Source organism: Coccinella septempunctata, chromosome 1 (genome assembly GCF_907165205.1).
Source record: "Coccinella septempunctata chromosome 1, icCocSept1.1, whole genome shotgun sequence".
In the NCBI taxonomy this organism is placed as follows: domain Eukaryota; kingdom Metazoa; phylum Arthropoda; class Insecta; order Coleoptera; family Coccinellidae; genus Coccinella; species Coccinella septempunctata.
In genome coordinates this window covers 29112196-29133533 of record NC_058189.1, presented here as the reverse complement: position 1 = coordinate 29133533, position 21338 = coordinate 29112196, and the positions used below count along the sequence as shown (strand labels likewise).

Below are 21338 nucleotides of genomic sequence, written 5' to 3'. Positions count from 1 at the left end.
TAAGGGGGGTTTTCTAGTAATTCAAACCCTAAATCACGAATTTTTTGCATGGCAACATGATATTTATGTGCAGGGGCGTTGCACTGCAAAAAAACACCTTTGGATAGCTTTCCGCGTCTTTTTTCTTCAATTTTTTCCCGTAGAGTGGTCAGTAATTTCCGGTTATTATTCTACCAGTCTACTATGGAACCAAACAAAATTTCAATGACAGAATATTTTATTACTCAACACTCAACTCTTAATTGGATACATTTATTACAGCGAACCTGCAACGTCTCTAGACCTTTCAAAAAAAATGTTTCTTCTTGCTCTGCAAACCAGACCACCACAGCTTTTATTACCTTGGGATTTGCGTGCAGGGGCGCTGTCAAAACACCTGTGGGTAGCTTTCCGCGTCTTTTCTCTTTAATTTTTTTCCGTAGAGTGGTCGGTAATGTCGAATAGTAATTTCCGGTTATTGTTCTACCCTTATCCAAAAAATCAATCATGATTTCTTCATGGCAATCCTTAAAAACTGAAGCAAGAACTTTTCCAGCAGATTTTTGGACACGAAACTTCTTAGGACTTGGATAACCAGACTGTCGCCATTCCATCGATTGTTGTTTTGTTTCTGGATCGTAGAAATGTACCCAAGTCTCATCCATAGTAACAATTCGGTTTAAGAAGTCTACATTGTTTTCAAATCGAACAGCGATGCTTCTACCCTTGCACGCTTTTGGTCAACATTCAAACGTTTGGGGATCCATTTTGTAGCAATTTTTTTCATATCCAAATTGAAATGATGAACGCGTTCGTATGAAATATTCAGTGCTTCAGATATCCGTTTTAGCGCAATTCGACGGCCTGATCATCAACTGCATCGATATTTTCGGGGACTGACACAGAAACTGGCCTTCCCGATCGGTCATCATCTTCAATGGAAAATTTACTTCTTTTTAATTTTGCACTCCAATTTTTCACGGTCGCATACGAAAGACATTGATCACCAAGGGTTTCAAGCATATCTTCGTAAATATGCTTACCTCTTAACCCTTTCAAATACAGTTACTTGATGATGGCTCGATACTCCAATTTTTCGATTTCCACAACTCTGTGGACATCTTCTTTCTTTTAATTTATTGCGCAACTCTGGTTTATTTTTTAGGGCCTCAAACTTCACACTGACACTTCAAATGAGTTATTGTTCGTTGCTATGGTAACGCAATATTTTTTGTATGCATGGAACTGGTCTAGGCTAACTAGACAATCGATACATTGCCTGACCTTTTCAGAAAGCCGGATTACATTGCCGGTAACATATACACTATTCAGAGTTTGATGTTTTTTTAGTTATCAGACTAATACTACGAGTGATATGCTATCTCAAATGTTATCCATACAACCCAAAGAATCTGGAGGAGGTGGTGGTGAAACCAGAGAATCTTCCGTGACCAGACAAGCCATCGATATGTTGAGCAAAATGCCGCCAAATTACGATCCATTCGAAGTGAAAGAAAGAATCCGAATTATGGGTCAATACAATCCTCTGAATATATTTTTGAAGCAGGAAATCGATAGAATGCAGAAAGGTGAGGAAATAAATGACTAAACAATTCCACTTAAAATTTTCTGTAACCTGATGAACTATGAACGAACACTTCCAAACCTAATGAACTAATTTCTTTGTTAACTTATATTTCAGTTCTGTATTAGTTACAAGATGTACCTGCCCGCTTTCTAGGACCAATTTATCAACTTCTTCCTTCAACACAAAAGAAAATACGTATAACACTATATACCTAACTCAAATAATGCGTTCTCTAAAAAACTCCTGGACGAATTTCACACCCACAATCTGTAGATAGATGATATGTATACTTCATTCAATTTTATTTTAGCAGTCGGTTGGCCATGGGAATTTGACACATTTCACTCTGTATAGTACGAAAATGTGGGGTTATGAAGCTTGTCAAAACATTTTTAGGTTTTAAATCAACGCTATGTTGCCCGTTCTACGTAAAAGTTTCTGTTATTACGTATTTTATCACAATGACGAATCTCTTCGGAAAATATGTGACGAACATAATTGAAGTTTATACAAACTGATTGAAGGCATACCAAATCCAGTTATTTGCATGGAAAATACAAGAGATCAGTATAATATCATAATATGCACTAGCTTGAGGAGAGTTAATGTTCGTTATCTTCTTTGGCTAAAGTTTGATTACTTTACATCAGTTGTAGATTTCAAAAATATTAACCCGAAGATGAAATGCATATGATGCAGTGGTTGGGAATGGGTATCTCCCGAAGGAATTATCAGATAATTACAAGAATGTTAAATTCTTCAACAAAAATCATCTTGCATCAATATAAGTAAAAGGAATTGAAGGAAGTTTCAAGTTAAGATGCAACATCACCGTTGAACAAAAATTTCACATGAATAAACAAGTAACAGGGCAACTTGCGCGTATTTGTGGCTATTCATCTTAATACATTGATGTTATAACGAGTGTAATAATAATAATTAGGTATTTATTAGTACCTTAAGACATTTACATTGTATAGGACAAGTCAAATGAAAAATAGAAAAATCTATTTTAGGGAACTTATTCTCCGATGACATTTATCGAAAATCCTGTAGTAAACTTTTCGCATTAATTCACTCAAACATAAAATTCTCAAATGCCACCACTTTTTTGGGTCTCCCAATAGAAGGAAATTCTTTGTCATCCTCTTCATTCACAATCTTTCTGATTGTGGAAATATTCAGCTTAAATATAAGTCGTTTAGATTCAGATGAAACATTATATAGATTCTCTTACATTGAATATGTGCGCTACCGTCTGACGTTGTGGATTTTATATTATAATATCAGGGTATAACTATTTTAATGAGCGGACCTGAATTCTAAATAGCACTTCCTGAAACCCTGTCTCTTTTTTCAATCACTTTCGGCATTTTCGAATTTTTGTAATAAAAATTGATAATTAGTTGTGGCAACGGCGTTATGACATTAACGACATGTCATGAGTGCCAACCTAACTTCGTTCTAGTTACAAAAACTTGAGAAAATTATTTCATGGCCAACCGACTGCTAAAATAAATTTGAATGAAGTATAGATGTATATACTTCTTTTTTATCTAAATTGTATGTTGAACTGGACAAAACTGAACTAAGCAAATTATGGATATAATAGGAAACACCACTGTATGAAGGATCTATGCAACTCACTATGGGTCTGAGGCTCAACTACAATCTACAAATACAATCTAGGAGGGACACTATTATATCTAACCATCTTTCTATATTCATCTTTTGTGATAACTTTTTGATCTAATGATTGTTTGATAACTGAATAGTTGTTTTTCTCGATCTTGTTTGTTGGATATGAGTTTACAATAAGGTATTATGTTCTTCTGTTGAATGTCTTGATCGTTCTCTTCGCGGACGATAAATCTTTTCTTGTGTCAGCTAAGAATGTTTCAGATCTGAAGTAAATATGTTCGATTCTTGTTTGCTCCTTCATGGAATAGTGTTATAGGGATACAATTATATTGAATGTGAACAAGACCGACCTGGTATACTTTCAAACAAGAAGCTCCGTGGACGAGTTGGTCTTAACTATTTCCACTGGAAATATTAAAGCATCTAAACATGCGAGATTTTTAGGGGTGATGAAAGACGAAAGATGAGATTGGCGCAATCCTGGTTATTCAGTCCGTAAAAAGCTGAGCAGCACCTTTTATGCCCTAAAAAGAAAAAATTCATTACCTGTGGAAGCATTGATAACTATATATTATTCGCTTGCATATGCTCATATGAATTACAAGACGGTCTTGTGAGGTAGTTCATCTTAGGCGGGGGACGTTTTTAAGGCGCAGAAAAAAATATTACGTCTTCTATTTGGTATGAAGCCCCTGGATTCCAGTAGACCAAAGTTCATTGAACGTAGAACATTAAGTTTTCCGTGTTCTCATATATCGAATTCCTTATTGTTTGTTGAGATGAACATTCATTGTCTCAAAAGATGCATCGACCTCCATGAATATGATTCTAGGCATAATAAAACTCTAGTATACCCAATCACAGATCATCAAAATTTGAATGTCACCATTTTATATTGGCAATAAATTATATCATTTGCCGGAAAGACTACAAATACGTGACCACAGTCTTTTCAAAAAAGAGGTTAAAAATCTTCTGTTAGAAAACTCTTTTTACATTTATAGATAATTCTCAAAATGTAAATTGAGTTGATACGTAGATTTGGTTCGAAAATATTTGTTTTCTCTTTTCTTTTGTTTGCCTTTGCATTCCTGATTGACATGTCTTATACATAAGTGATTCATGTCTGAAAGGATATAATACAATTCTCATTCTCATTCTTCTATCTGATCATAGCATTGATACATTGATACACTAATTTAACTTTTCTTTTTTCATGTAGTTCTGTGAGCATTTTATTGGTAATGAGGTCAATACCGGGGTCTTTTTTATATTCAGCTTTATAACCTTCTTCATTTCTTAAGAGTGATTGGTTCTGTCAGGTCCTGTGTTCTATGTTCTACTTCCTGAACTTAGGCCTCATTTTGTGGTTTGATTACTTCTGACAGGTGCTGTGCAAAAAGATATGTTTTCCCTCTGTCACTTTCCGCCCATGGTCTTGGACAAATTCATATAGGTGTTGCGGTTGTGACTGGTTTATTTCTGTTTTCTATTGGCTTCCAGATCGATTTATCATATCTTGACAACTTGGTTGCATATTATGTGGTTATTGATTTATTTTTTGCTTTCTGCAGTTGTGCTTTGAGTTTATTGCTGATCAGATTGTATATTGTTTTATTTCCAGGCGTTCGGTTTCCGTTCCAATTTGATCTAGTCCCCTTCTTTTCATCATCTTATTGATTTCTACAAGATATATACCTACCTACTGATAAGAAGTATTTGTTCAGTTTTTTTATTGAAAGGAAAATTAGAGGCATGACATATATCTATTATATATTCTGAATCAGGAAAAAATATGGAATTGAAATATGTATGTAAAAAACTTAGGATTTATATTTCAAAAAAATTAAAAGTCCTACTACCTACCATATCACAGAAGTGAAGGAATGGAAAAAATTTTTGACTACGCCACAGAATTCTACATAACAAAGTCTGTAGAATGAAGTGAAAATCACGTCCTTGGTTGTTCATGCTGAGTATTTTGACAGGAGCTAGGGCAGACTAAGCGGAACTAAATGCCGACGTTTCGTCCGTATATTCGAACTTTTTCAAGGCTGTATGAACGTATAAAGATTTATCAGTATAACACAAAAACAGTCAAAACAATAATAAAGATAGCTAACAACAATAAAAAAAGTGTGATAAAATTGAAGTCAACTTAATAAAATGTTACATAAAACAACATAATGAACTCTATACAAGAGTACACATTATATAAAAAGATAATAAATTAGGTTCTCTGGAGCTGTGGTTTTTTCAAAGCACTTCATTGCCCCAAATAATATCTACAAAATCCAATTTCATCCACAATGAAAATGTAATCTTGTCAGCGTGTTGGCCACCGTTTCAAAAGCTCATTCGTCTGTTGTATTTTCAGTTATCGGTAATGTACGTACCACCTTAAAGGACCTTCTTCTGGCTATAGAAGGTACAATTATAATGAATGAGTCCTTACAAGATGCTCTGGATAATATATATGATGCGTTGGTGCCAGCGGTTTGGATGAGAGGTTCTTGGGCTGCAAGGACCCTTGGTTTCTGGTTCACAGAATTGCTCGACAGGGACGTGCAATTCAGGACATGGTGCTTTAAGGGACGTCCACCATGTTTCTGGATGGCTGGATTCTTCAATCCGCAAGGTAAGTAGAGTAACTTTGGAATCAGCAGTGGTACCACTATCAATAAACAATGGCTAGGCATATTATCGATTACGAATTCGATGAGACATTGTCGGCAATCTAACTATACCCGACAGTTTTCTCGTCAACATCAATCCAAAATTAATCTAGACGTGAGCACATCCTGCGAGTTACTCCTCAATTGAATTCATTTTCTGAAGGAAATACCAATCTTTTCGTGGTGACTTTATGAGTGGTGGTTCTTGTGCTTCCAGAGGTAGGAAATCCAAAATCATTTCCATAAAATTAAACCCCTTCAACCGGATTCTTGTTTTCTGTTTTTATCTTGTTTACTCTGACGTGTTTGATATTTGCCGGATATACCCACGTCCATTGCGCCGAATATCCCACTAGCTGCGCGTGATACCTGTTTGACTTTGCTTCGCTTAGTTTGCTTTCAGTACCTTGTTACTTCGAGGGGAACGCTGTACATTAATTCAACTGCTAATTTATCAACTCGAGGGGCGTAGGTCTTCTCGCTATTAGTTGGATCGTTTTCGAATGCCTTGGGCATTTTTTTCTTCCCTAATCCCTTCCGTGGCCTGCCTAGTCTGTGTGGGTCTCTCTTATTAGCCCAAGAGAGTGAAGTTCGTCGAGACAGCGGACATGCTGGCTGATACCTTTGCTGCCTCTTTCACAAGAGGGACCCACCAACTTCCCCCATTGAACGTTGACAGGAATTTTCTGGAAATAACCGAGTCTACTTTCAGCCCCGCAGTCATTGAAGCCCACCTTTCAGCTCTCAACGTTAACTCTTCTCCTGGTGTCGATGGTATTTATTATTATTATTATTATTATTATTATGACTTTAGCCTTGCGGCTTTCACACTCCTCTCCAGAGGAAAATTCACTTATCCCAGATATCTCAGATATCAAAAGGATTAAGCTCTGTTGGAGCCCTTTCCAGGTTTTCGGGCTCGTGGTGGTGGTCGGGTCCGGGTCGCTCCTCGCCTCCCTGCTGTAGGTTGGATTCCTGCTCCACCCGCACTTCCTGTCGGAGCAGACGGTGTTCCTCTGCATTCCCCATGTACTTGCGTACAGTTCTCGCCGTTCCGAGCAGTACCGCCTTCTGCATGACTCTATAGATATTTTCGTCCAACTGAAGTTTCCTCAAGTTCTCTAGTAGTTTCTTCGGTATCAGGCCTGTAGATGAAATGACAATATGGATGGTCTTGATATCTTTCAGCTTCCACTGTCTTCTGGTTTGTTCCTCGAGATCTCTGTATTTTGAAATTTTTTCAGTGTGTCTATCTAGAAGATTGTTATTATTTGGAATTGCCACGTCGATGAATAGTGCTGTGTCCTCATCCTTATTGAGCAATATGAGGTCTGGTCTATTGTGGGTTATTTTCCGGTCTGTGAGAACAGTGCGATCCCAGTAGAGCTTGTGATGTTCGTTTTCCAGCACAGCATCTGGATGGTAATTGTAATAAGGAACCCTTTTCGAAGTTAGAAGTTGGTGTTTTAGTGCCAATTCTTGGTGAAGAATCTTGGCAACAGCATCATGTCTATTTTTGTATTCCGTGCCCGCGAACTTCTGACATCCCCCGGTGATGTGCTGGATAGTTTCATGTGTCGCACAGCCATAACGACAGCTATCGTCCGCTACTGAGGCATCCTTGGCGATGTATCTCATGTAATTTCTTGTTGGAATCACCTGATCCTGGATGGCGAGCATGAAGCCCTCTGTCTCAGGAAACAACCTTCCGGAAGTCAACCAGTAGTTCGACGCAGATATGTCGACGTAATCATGGTTGACCTCATTCTGGTGCCTCCCATGCAAAGGTTTGCCAATCAGTTTCTGCATTTTACTTTCTGCAGAGTGTTCGACGGTTTCCAAGTGATCCTGGTGTAGCTTTAACGGTGTTGAAGTATCAGCAACACAAACTACTCGATGGAGTTCTGACGAAGCTGCCTTGCTCGAAAAATAGTTTCGAAGTCCTTCAATTTCCTGGGACATACGGTTGGACAAATCAACAATTCCTCTACCCCCAAGATGTCGTGGCAGCTCTGTCCGTTCTATTGAGCTTTTGGGGTGATGTTTATTGTGTTTAGTCAGCATCGTCCTTATTTTTCTCTGTAAAGCTGCTAAATCGGTGGTCGTCCAAGAGATAATACCAAATGAATAGCTCAGCGCCGAGCAAGCGTAGGTGTTAATCGCTTTTATCAGATTCTTGCTGTTAAGACCAGTTCTCATTATCCTCCTCAATCTTCGGGTAAACTCCTCCGTTAATTCTTTCTTCATCTGAGTCTGATTGATTTTTCTTGCCTGTTTTATGCCTAGATACTTGTATGTGTCTCCTTCCTTTAATGCTTCAATTTCTGCACCTTCCTTGAGTTTGAACGTACCATCTTCTATTTTCCCTCTCGTTATGTTTAGCAGTCGACATTTGTCTAGTCCAAACTTCATTTTGATGTCTTCCGAGAATCCTTCCACCATTTTCAGCATCAGTTGCATTTGTTTTTTGGTAGATGCGAAGAGTTTCAAATCGTCCATGTAAAGGAGATGATTCAGTTTCATCATAGTTCTACTGCCGCTCTTGATGGAAAATCCGTAGTCCGTAGAATTCAATCTATGAGACAAGGGATTCAGGGCCATGCAGAACCACAGAGGGCTCAGCGAGTCTCCTTGGAAAATTCCGCGTCTTATTGGAATAGGTCCTGTTGTAATGGAGCAATCTGCTGCTTTCATTTGAAGACTAGTACGCCAGGTTGACATGGCGTTTTTCAGGAACTTAACAATATTGGGATCCACCTTGTAAATCTTCAAGATCGTCAAGAGCCATTCGTGAGGTATAGAATCGAATGCTTTTTTGTAGTCTATGTACGCAGCGTAAAGATTCCTTCGCTTGGAGAACGCTTGATTGCAAATAACTGAATCTATTATTAGTTGTTCTTTGCACCCTCGGCTGTCTTTGGTGCATCCTTTCTGTTGCATGGCGATGATGTTATTTCTTTCGCAATGGTTGTGAATTCGGTTTGATATATACGATGTGATTAATTTGTACATCGTTGGAAGACATGTGATGGGTCTTCTGTATTCCTTTGGTCTTTAGGTAACAGGTATGTTGTGCCATGTGTGAGGAATACTGGCATTCTTTCAGGATTTTCAATGACATCATTTATTGCGGAGGTCAATTTGTCATGCATGATCCAAAGTTTCTTGATCCAGAAGTTCTGTAATCCATCAGGCCCAGGTGCTTTCCAGTTGTGCAGTCCTCTGATAGCTGATTTTACTTCTTCAATTGTGATCATGTCATGCTGCATCGGCTCATATTTTATAGCTTCAGATTTTTCATCTTCAATCCATCCGGTATCTCCATTGAACTGAGGTTTCGTTGATAATTGTTCGGTCCAGAATTGTTCAATGGCTTCCTTTGGTGGTAACTTTCCATTTTCTCTATCCGACGATGTGAGTGACCGGTAGAAAGATTCTTCCGACTTTTCGAATGAATTATTGTCTCTTTTCCGGTTATAATTGCTTTTATATCTCCTCAGGCGTTCTGCATACAGACTTCATTTTTGCTTCAGAGTGTCGAGGCAATGGTGAGCTGTAGCATTCTCCGTCTCTCGTTCTGTGTGTGTCCTGTTTCTATCCATGATCTCTGTGGCAGCTTTCACAACCTTTCTTCCTCGATTCCCGTTCAAGTACTCCGTCATTCGTCCAATGTCTCTTCTTAGCCTTTCTGTTTTGTGTTGAAGACGTTTCTGCCATGGTGGCGCGTGTAATTTGTGTAATTTTGGACCATCGTTGTTCGTTCGACGAATTTTTGCCCCCATTATTTTCGCTGTCGTCAGCGCTGCACAGTGAAAAACTAGATGCAGATATTCCAATGAACTTCCGTTCTGTAGGTATTCAGGTAAAACGTCCTTATTCAAGATGTCGATTATAAGTGACAGTTTCTTGGATGTATTGAGTCGTGGAGGTGCTACTCGATGAAGAGGATCTGTTCCTTCCAGTTCGGCAAAGTATCTCCTCATGTCAGAGTCAACTTGTCGGTGGAGCTCTTCCCTATCGTCCTGGTGTTCAGGCTCATTTGCTTTGCAAGAAGGACTTTCAGTATCAATGTCTTCTGGGTGTTGTTGCCCAGGTATGTGAATTTCATCAGAGGTGTTGGTGTTATTCTCTATTGTGGGCGGACGCTGAAGTTCTCGTTCGATTGCGTCGATTCGGGCCGTAGGTATTAGTTCATTTCTCAGAATTACGCGGTATTGGTCTGCCACTCGTTGTTCAGTGACATTGAGATTTGGGTAGGCGTTGCAGAATTCCTCATGGAGCCTTTTTCTATAGTTGTTCGTGTTCTGCCCTAGTCCCGTGATGGAGTTATATATGCGCACAATAGTTTCATTCATGGACGTTGTCCACTTCATGCGCTTTCTAACTAACCCCGCTTGGATGAGCACTGGCTGAATATCCTGCGCAGCACCTTCAGCGGTTCGAGTCGGCAATTGAATTGGACTCGATGGTTGCTGTTGTTGCTTTGGAGCTGTAGCTTCTTTTGCAGCAGGAGCCCGCTTCCTCAACATCCTGCCACCGACGTCCCGCATGCTGTCATGTCCAGCGCCGGCTCCAGACATGCCCTGACGATCCCCAGGCAGCGACTTGTTTCCGAGGCTTCTCGTAATCACCATTTTCATGGGTTTGTGCTCCCCTTTCTCGGTTTGGGTGAGGGGTAGAGAAATGAGAGCAGAAAGAGCACCCCTATGAAGGATGTGAAAGAGAGAGGAAGAAGGAATGGGACTGCGGACAGCAGGCGTGGCTGGCTGCACCGTCTACGTCGTTACGATGGCTACCTGGCAGGCCATCTACCAGATAGCTGCCAGGCAGGCCAGACATTATTATTATTATTATTATTAATTCCCAAAAAGAGTAGGGGTTATACCCATAAACTCAAAAATACAAAATAAAATGGAATGCTCCAATACATAAATTAGAAAACTCGCACGTATGTTCACAGTCACTTGAAAAGTCATTTGAAAAATCACTTGAATCTCCCCCCTTATAGATAGGGGTAACTGAGGCCTTCAACCAGTCCTTCGGGAGGGTGGAAGTACCCAGCGACCTCTCGAAAATGAGGGATAGGGGAAGAGCAATGGCGAAAACACATCTTTTTAAAGTAAAAGGAGAAAGGCCATCGGGACCAGGAGAAGATGATGCCTTAAGATTCAATAGATACTTGAGCACCAAGTCCTCATCGACGGATACAATCTCAAGTTTCGCATCTGGACCAGTCATACGGACCGTGGGCAATGGCCCGTCCGGCTCAGAACAGTAGACGCCAGCGAAAACTTCAGCTAGTGAATCCGCGGACTCCTTGGCATCTTCAGAAACTTGCTCCGCAGAATTCCTGACCAACGGGACAGAAACTTTCGAGTTCATCGTTGCTCTCATATATTTGAAAAATTTCTTTCTGTCACTGCTTGAAGCAAGTTGAGTCTCATAGGAGGCTTTAGCCTTATCAATCGCAGATGAAACGCAGTTGGAGTAAGATCTGTGGTTGCGGTAATCTGAATCCGATCGACTACGGAGATATCTTTGCCACAAAGATTTTTTGCATCTGATCATTTTCAGAATATCTTGACTTATCCAAGGTTTTAGTGGGTTGAGTTTGATAGTTTTCTTTCTAGTGAACCTTGAGAGCGTAGACCTCATAATATCAATAAAGCTGTTCCACATATCATCGACATCATCACATCGGTTGAACAGTTCCCTCCAGCTGATTCCATGAAGCTCGTTGTTCACTGCTTCATAATTTATTATTGGGATCGTTCTGGTATGCCGAGGTGAAGTATGTAAAGGAGTCATCTGGATCATCGCAGGCAGGACAACATGATCAGACTTCCCAAACGGTGGTAGATAGTCTATCCTAGAAATCAGGTTGGAATCGGAGGAAATCATCATATCCAACAAAGAGAGATTTTGACCACTTCTATATCTGGTCGGTTCCAGAACGAACTGCTGCAATCCATATTCAGCAAATAATTTCGCATAAGGGTACGATGATGAAGTACATGGAGGAACGTGTATAAGAGGCCAGTGAAGGTCCGGGCAATTAAAGTCTCCAGTAACTAAAATGTTCTCCTTTGTTGAAGATAGTTCACACAAAAAATCAGACAAAACGTGATCATAAGCACAGGGTCGTGGGCGATATATACACCCCACGGTGATTGAGAAATTTTTCGTGAGATGTCCACAAACAGATTATCAATTCCAGACCAGTCCTTGTGCATAACATCAATGGAAAAGTTGTCAGAGATGTAGTCGCTTACATAGATACAGACTCCACAATAACCAATGGCATTCTTATTGTCATCACGAAAAACTGTATAGGATGGAATAGAGTAAATGCTGTCACTGATTGAGGGTTTGAGCCAAGTTTTTGTTAGCATAATGATGTATGGACGATAAGATTGAACGAATGACAGTAGTTCAGAGAACTTAGAACCCAGCGATTGAACGTTTGTATACATAATCGGCCATGACATGACATCTAGTTTTTTTTCGAAGTCCCCGGAGAGGCATCTACAGTGGAAGTTACGATTTTAGGACAGCCCTTTACATACTCTATTGTGAGATTCGTCTCTCCTCCGGACTGCCTCGTCTTAAGATCCTTGCGCAATGAGGAGAGCTCACTAATTTGCAATCTCGTCTTATCATCCTGTATAGAAATGTTTCTGTACTGTGGACTCCCGCGAAGAGAAAGTTTGTTCCTCAAGATATGAGTCACAACATCAGGGTTGGAAAATGATACCTTCAGCCAACGTGGTCTTGAAGTATTTCTAGCCGGCAGCCGTGTCACCCCCACCAAGCCTCCTAATACGCTCAAGAATTTCAGGATAGTCAGAATGAGGTCGAGAAGATGAGGACAAACCGCTTTCCAGGATAGACAGCCTCCCTCTGATTGTAGACAAATCTTCAGATATGGTCGCCTGAGATCGATTGACCGTCTCAACATCCTCGAAGCATCGCACCAGAGAACTCTGATGTTCGGATAGGATCCTTGAATGATCACTTAAAGTAGAAGTGCAAACAGCCAGCTGTCGCTTTTCAACACGTTCAACACTAGCAATCAGGTTCTTCATTTGGTTCATAAGCAAGTTGAAATGTTCCAGAGTAATTAACTGACTTTTCGATGAGTCGGGATCAGGGACTGCGGCAGTCGGTGTTGGTGAAATAGAAAAACTGCCAGTACGACTTCGCGTGGTGCGCCCACTAGAGGAACACCCAGTACCATCCCACCTACAGTTTTGACTGCTTTTCAACAGGGATAACTCCTTCTCAGATAAATTTACACAAGAAGCGTGGAAACATTTTCCGCATTTTGAGCACGATATGGATGATTGACTGCTCGAAACAGTCCTGACGCAGACAGAACAGGATGCAGGCATACTGAAAAACTATCGAGCACAGGCTACTGGTTAAGGATTAACAGAAAAGACACACTTCACTTCCTTGGGCCTATAAGGAAGACTTTAGGGACAGACTGGGGAGGCCACGAGAAACAGGAAACAAGGAAAGGATAACAAGTTCAGGACCAGTCCAAGTTGTGGCTAGAGTACTTAAGGAGTGTGCCCATCCTCTTTCTATAATATATGCACGTTCTCTAGAAACATCTAGTCTACCCTCTGCCTGGCGTAATGCACTTGTAACACCAATTTACAAAAAAGGAGATAAATATAACGCAGAAAATTATCGTCCAATTAGTCTGGTACCGGTTGTGGCGAAGGTATGTGAGAAATTTATATCGAATAGTGTCCTCCAATTTGCACTTAGCAGCAACCTCATTCCCGAATGTCAACACGGCTTCCTTCCTGGCAGATCATTACTAACCTGCTTGAATGCATTAATTCCTGGTCTGAGTCTTTAGATAAAGCTCCCCCAGTTGACATTGTTTACCTTGATTTTTCTAGAGCATTTGACCGTGTTCCACATGATCTTCTTCTGCGCAAGCTCGAACATCTTGGAATCCGTGGCCTCCTGCTTTCTTGGATTAAAGCTTTTTTAACCAATCGAACCTTTTAGGTTCGTGTCGGTAAATCTGTCTCTTCGGTAAGACCTGTTGAAAGTGGAGTTCCGTAGGGCTCTGTTTTGGGTCCACTGCTTTTCCTCCTGTACATCTCCCATCTTCCTAGGATCTTCAAATCTCGGTGTTCTCAATTTGCCGATGATACCAAATTATTCGGGAATCCCAACGTGGCGGCTCGTCTAATTCAAGAAGACCTGGAGAAATTGAACCGTTGGTGCCGAGAGTGGAGGTTACTTCTTAACTTTGAGAAGTGTGTTGTTCTGCACTTAAGTGCCCACAATCCGTCAGTACTTCCTGAACAACAAACCCATTTCTACTTGTAGTAGTCATGCCGACCTTGGTGTCATTGTGGCGGAGAACCTAAGTTGGTCCGACCACATTCTCCATACGGTGAGCAAGGCCAAAAGAGCCTTGTTCATGTTTCAGATAGCTTTTGGTGGGTGTGATCCCTCCACGTGTGCTACCCTTTACAAGCTTTACGTGAGACCTATATTAGAGTTTGCAGGCTCTGTTTGGGGACCATTATTGGCTAGGGATTCGGCGTTGTTGGAGAACGTCCAGCGACGGGCAACTCGTATACCTTACGTCATTTCGCGTCCCAGCTACGGTGAAAGACTGTCCATCATGAAGTTGTCTAAGTTTGATGAAAGAAGGCAACGTGGAGATCTCATCATAACCTACCGTGCTCTCCACAACTTTTTCGGAGTTGACCTCACCAGTCTCTTCAAGTTGGACCTTGACGACCGTCTTCGAGGTCACGCTTACAAACTGAGGAAGGAGAACTTCAAAACACAGCAAAGGCAGTATTTTATCACAAACCGCGTGTTTTCGGTGTGGAACTCTCTACCCTCATGGGTGGTGGACTCAGTTTCTATGAATGCTTTTAAGAATAGCTATGATGCTTGGATTCGTCACGAGTGAGTGCTACTTGTGGAGTTGTCAGTTTCCTTTCTTTCCTTTGTATTTCACTTTTTTTGGTGTATTTTTCATATGCTTATTTTTTTTGTGAGTTTATAGGCTTAGCCTCAACTCTTTACCATTGTATAATAATAATAAAGATTTCAGAGAGCGGGAATCGATCATCTATGGTAAATACCAATTTTCACCTACTCGACTATGGAGAGTAGAGAGAAGGAGAACGATCGCCGTACTAAAAATATGTCTTCAAAAACGGGAAAAATATGTAGGACTTGCTGCGATCGCTAGGTTGAACGATAAGGGGTGGGGATTTGAGCGTCAATTTGAAGTGAACAGCATTCATTTTATTTCAGGTTATGTATCATCATAGTTTTCTCTGATGATTTTTCAAATACGTTTCTTCAAATGTTTAATAAATATGAATTATATACAATAAATACAATTCACATTATAGGGGAACTAATTAATCAGCTTTATTCATTCATAATAAATGACGAAATCATTAAAATTCTTAAGAAATCAGTGATCAAAAAAATTATGGCTACATTGTTTATCATTGTTTATTGAAAACAGGACATGTACTCGTAAGTTGGTGTAATGTAATCTTCACAATTATATACATTCACAGTGAAGTGTATATTGAACGTTTTCTTTACTTAATTAAAACGTCCGACTGATTAAGATTATTTTTTTACACTTATAAGGCTTGTTCGTAAAGTGGTTCACACAACGGTTGTGAACTGTACAGAGCAAGGGCAAATGGATTTTCGCTACCCTAAAATGGCATTGGGGTTGCTCTGTACAGTTCATAACCATTGCAAACCATTCTACGAATCAACCTATTCTAACACTAATAACTAACAAAATAACTATGTCACTACTATTTATTTCCACTTGTATTTAATTCCACTCGTCCGTTGCTTGCACTGTGAACTGTACTGTACTACCCAGCGAGCACAAACATCCCTGGGATGTTTTGGGATGTTTCGAAAATATTGGCATGAGGATGTTTCTTTGAAACGTAATATGCACTTTCCAAAGAGGTCTCCAAAGGCTATTGGAAATCTTTATTTGTTCTGATCTGTGCCATCTGTGGCATTTCTTCGTCTACCTACTGAGAGGTACTGTCGTGTTGAAAATAATGTAAACGTGTGGATATCTTCTCTTGGCGTCGCATAGTTTGCCTTGGGAGGTTTATTCCAAATAAACAATATACAATTCACCTATTTCATTTTGCCGCCATTTCCACTTTCTTCGTAGTTTGGACTGTGGACTGTTCGGAGTTGAAAGTTGATTGGTGATTTGTATAATATTAACTACTTCTGTGTTGGTTTTGATTGTGAATTTAGGATCGATCTCTTCATAGTAACCAAATACAATTAATAAATAAGTATTACATGAATTAAATGTATAGTATAATGTCCAGAAACATACATATAACCTCAAAAGAATCCACGCTGCGTGGTTAATATTATTTGTGTATTTGGGACTAGGTATAAGAGATCATTGTATTTTGGTTGGAATAATCGAATGGTAAATGGAAGGTTATTATAATTATTCAAGAAATAAGAATATTTTGTAAGATCACTCTTCCGACGATGATAATAATCATTCATCACTTGTGAATCAAAAAATAATTCAAATTGTCCCAGAAAAGTTCTTGTTTTTGAAAATTCCTTTAAATTGTTGCATCTTTAAATACCAGTACAAATAATTAAATAAATGAAATCGTTTCGCAAATCAACCTGGTCAGGAGCTATATACAACTCAAATCTTCCAGATCCTTTCATGCAGCTATTTTCTCTGTTATTTTAATTGGAAAAAATCATCTTAACCTTCATATATTTTGTGAATTAATTGTTTGAATTGTTTTTATTTTGTGGATGTGAGCCATAAAAAATTCCAAATCACTAAGAAAGTATTCGAACTCTATGCCAAAGATTGGTTTAGGCATATTAGGCAGAGGAGGAGGGACGATAAAATGAAGGGAAAATAAATTTTTCATAAATTTTTTTTCATTTTCCCTTTCGGTACATCTAAAATTATAATCAGTTTGTTTTCTATTATTTCTGTTTTTTATGTTAAATGTGATATTTCTTTTTGGTTATTTATGTTTGTTTTATTGAATGTGATATATTTTTTGTTTATTCTCCCTTTCTGTAGTATAATATTTATCAATTGTTTTTTGTTGTTCAATTTTTTTTGTGAAATGTGATTTCTTTTCCTTTTGTACCTGTTGAAGTATCATTAAAATATTTTTATTCTTATATAGTATTCTGTATTTCATTTAAAAACTTTGTAGTTCATTTAAAATAGAATGTGGTATCCTCAAACATTCAAATGAAAGAAAAATGGCCTCACAAAAGAATTTCATATAAAGTCTTACAAACAGCGATTTCGTGTGCGCAAAGCGCTTTAGAAATGTTCTATTGTGTACATGAAAAGGCTATCAAAAAAACTTCTGAGTAGTTCTTTTTGTGACATCCCAGGGACATCCATATAATAGCCGCCTGCGGCGGACATTCGCTGTTCTATAAAAGTTCTATTCATGTCTAAACAGAACATCGCAGTGGATGTTCAATGTCTCGAAATCTCTTACTTTTAACATCTCTGAGATGTTTTTGTGCTCGCTGGGATACTGTCCTGCTCCTCCGCTGGACATTCTGTCCCTTCGCGGTCCTTCTAGAAGGAAGCGGCCGCCAGGGCCGGAATGGTTACAATATCAAGAAAACAAAAGGTATCAATCTCAGGAGATTGAGGAGAAGAGAATTTCAGAGTGCATTTTTGAGAGAAAATTGGAAAAAAACCTTACCTCAAGAATCGACTCGGAATCAATTCGCTTGTCAAGAGCACTTGATGATGAAGATATCACAAAAAAGATGATGGATTTATTCTGAACGAAATTGAAATTGTCATCCCTCGTGAGAAGTGAACTCTTCTGAATAAGAATATCTAACCAATAAAACTACATGGTTCAGAAGTGGATAGTTTTGAAGAATTTTGTGGGCATAATATAATATATGGTTCATAACGGTTCTCAGCTGAATATTGGAAACAGAATCTACTCTAATAAGTGATAAATATGAGATTGATACCTTTTGTTTTCTTGATATTGTAACCAGTCCGGCCCTGGCGGCCGCTTCCTTCTAGAAGGACCGCGAAGGGACAGAATGTCCAGCGGAGGAGCAGGACAGTAGTACAGTACAGTTCACAGTGCAAGCAACGGACGAGTGGAATTAAATACAAGTGGAAATAAATAGTAGTGACATAGTTATTTTGTCAGTTATTAGTGTTAGAATAGGTTGATTCGTAGAGTGGTTTGCAATGGTTATGAACTGTACAGAGCAACCCCAATGCCATTTTAGGGTAGCGAAAATCCATTTGCCCTTGCTCTGTACAGTTCACAACCGTTGTGTGAACCACTTTACGAACAAGCCTTATAAGTGTAAATAAATAATCTTAATCAGTCGGACGTTTTAATTAAGTGAAGAAAACGTTCAATATACACTTCACTGTGAATGTACAGGGTGGGCAAAATTCGTTGTCTACTGAGGGGATCTCGAGAACTATAGCAGCTAGAAGAAAACGGACGACACATTATCGAGCTCTTTTTTCTTGACTAATCCAAAACTGAAAACAGAACCAGCCTAACGTTCATAGATTTTGAGTTATGAACGAAAATTGAGAAATTGTCATTTTCAATGAAGCTGAATAACTCTTTTATTTGAACTCGTATTCAAAATCCGTTGTTACATTCTTCAGGCACTTTTTTATGAGGAATTCAAATATGATATTGTAAAATTTTTTGATCCAGTCATTTTCGAGATACGACGGGGATTTCTGATTTTTCAAATGTAAACTATAGTTGAAAGTCTTTTCATTCTCCTGCAATTTTTTTGCTGATTTCAAAAATGTATCATATGTCGCTATTCACATGAATATAACATAAGAAAAAAAATTCAATACTTTTTCCCGCTTTTCGATTCACTGTTGAATTTTTAGTAGTCTAGCGTAACCATAGCGACCGTTGAAAATGCATTATGGTTTGTGAACTCCACATAATCCTATGTGAACTCAACCTTGTGTGATAGGAATCACAGACTGTCGAATAATTATTTCTTTTATATATCGAGATCGATATCCTTTAAAAGAGAGTAAAAGACTTTCGTCTGACTATTAAAGGAGAAAATTTATTCAATTATCGTTTTTCAATTCATGAAAGAAACTTAAAGAGTCAGTGAAATAAATAAAATACTAAATCTATCTATAATTATGACTTTTACAAAAGTAAGATGATGAAAAATAGGTACGTCTGGCCACGGTAGTATTCGAATTGAGAACCATCGTAAGATAAGCATGCCAAACATCGCGAGAACAAACGATGGCAAATTAATCATCGAAATATTTATTCAGCAATCCGTGATTTCAATCCTAGAGCCTCAGGTTCACAAAATATAAAATGCATATTCAACGGTTGCTATGGTAACGCCAGCCTACTAAAAATTCAACAGTGAATCGAAAAGCAGGAAAAAGTATTGAATTTTTTTTATGTTATATTCATGTGAATAGCGACATATGATACATTTTTGAAATCAGCAAAAAATCTGCAGCAGAATGAGAGTATTTTCAACTATAGTTTACATTTGAAAAATCGGAAATCCCTGTCGTATCTCGAAAATGACTGAATGAAAAAATTTAATGATATCATATTCGAATTCTTCATAAAAAAGTGCCTGTAGAATGTAACAACGGATTTCGAATACGAGTTCAAATAAAAGAGTTATTCAGCTTCATTGAAAATGACAATTTCTCAATTTTCGTTCATAACTCAAAATCTATGAACGTTAGGCTGGATCTGTTTTCAGTTTTGGATTAGTCAAGAAAAAAGAGCTCGAGAATGGGTCGTCCGTTTTCTTCTAGCTGCTATAGTTCTCGAGATCCCCTCAGTAGACAACGAATTTTGCCCACCCTGTATATAATTGTGAAGATTACATTACACCAACTTACGAGTACATGTCCTGTTTTCAATAAACAATGATAAACATATGTAGCCATAATTTTTTTATCACGGATTTCTTAAGAATTTTAATGATTTCGTCATTTATTATGAATGAATAAAGCTGATTACTTAGTTCCCCTATAATGTGAATTGTATTTATTGTATATAATTCATATTTATTAAACATTTGAAGAAACGTATTTGAAAAATCATCAGAGAAAACTATGATGATACATAACCTGAAATAAAATGAATGCTGTTCACTTCAAATTGACGCTCAAATCCCCACCCCTTATCGTTCAACCTAGCGATCGCAGCAAGTCCTACATATTTTTCCCGTTTTTGAAGACATATTTTTAGTACGGCGATCGTTCTCCTTCTCTCTACTCTCCATAGTCGAGTAGGTGAAAATTGGTATTTACCATAGATGATCGATTCCCGCTCTCTGAAATTTTTATTATTATTATACAATGGTAAAAAGTTGAGGCTAAGCCTATAAATTCACAAAAAAAATAAGCATATGAAAAATACACCAAAAAAAGTGAAATACAAAGGAAAGTAAGGAAACTGACAACTCCACAAGTAGCACTCACTCGTGACGAATCCAAGCATCATAGCTATTCTTAAAAGCATTCATAGAAACTGAGTCCACCACCCATGAAGGTAGAAAGTTCCACACCGAAAACACGCGGTTTGTGATAAAATACTGCCTTTGCTGTGTTTTGAAGTTCTCCTTCCTCAGTTTGTAAGCGTGACCTCGAAGACGGTCGTCAAGGTCCAACTTGAAGAGACTGGTGAGGTCAACTCCGAAAAAGTTGTGGAGAGCACGGTAGGTTATGATGAGATCCCCATGTTGCCTTCTTTCATCAAACTTAGACAACTTCATGATGGACAGTCTTTCACCGTAGCTGGGACGCGAAATGACGTAAGGTATACGAGTTGCCTGTCGCTGGACGTTCTCCAACAACGCCGAATCCCTAGCCAATAATGGTCCCCAAACAGAGCCTGCAAACTCTAATATAGGTCTCACGTAAAGCTTGTAAAGGGTAGCACACGTGGAGGGATCACACCCACCAAAAGCTATCTGAAACATGAACAAGGCTCTTTTGGCCTTGCTCACCGTATGGAGAATGTGGTCGGACCAACTTAGGTTCTCCGCCACAATGACACCAAGGTCGGCATGACTACTACAAGTAGAAATGGGTTTGTTGTTCAGGAAGTACTGACGGATTGTGGGCACTTAAGTGCAGAACAACACACTTCTCAAAGTTAAGAAGTAACCTCCACTCTCGGCACCAACGGTTCAATTTCTCCAGGTCTTCTTGAATTAGACGAGCCGCCACGTTGGGATTCCCGAATTATTTGGTATCATCGGCAAATTGAGAACACCGAGATTTGAAGATCCTAGGTAGATCGGAGATGTACAGGAGGAAAAGCAGTGGACCCAAAACAGAGCCCTGCGGAACTCCACTTTCAACAGGTCTTACCGAAGAGACAGATTTACCGACA

General features: G+C 38.9%; 1 protein-coding gene across 3 annotated transcripts in view; it reads left to right on the top strand.

The window, feature by feature from the left end:
- Positions 1-21338, top strand: part of LOC123318393 (dynein axonemal heavy chain 8-like) — a 1393903-nt gene that overhangs the window by 1306749 nt on the left and 65816 nt on the right. For all 3 annotated transcript variants that reach the window (XM_044905013.1, XM_044905020.1, XM_044905005.1), the window contains 2 exons: positions 1330-1568; positions 5586-5846. In XM_044905013.1, coding sequence (XP_044760948.1) covers positions 1330-1568; positions 5586-5846 — 500 coding nt within the window. The remainder of the gene's footprint in view (positions 1-1329; positions 1569-5585; positions 5847-21338) is intronic.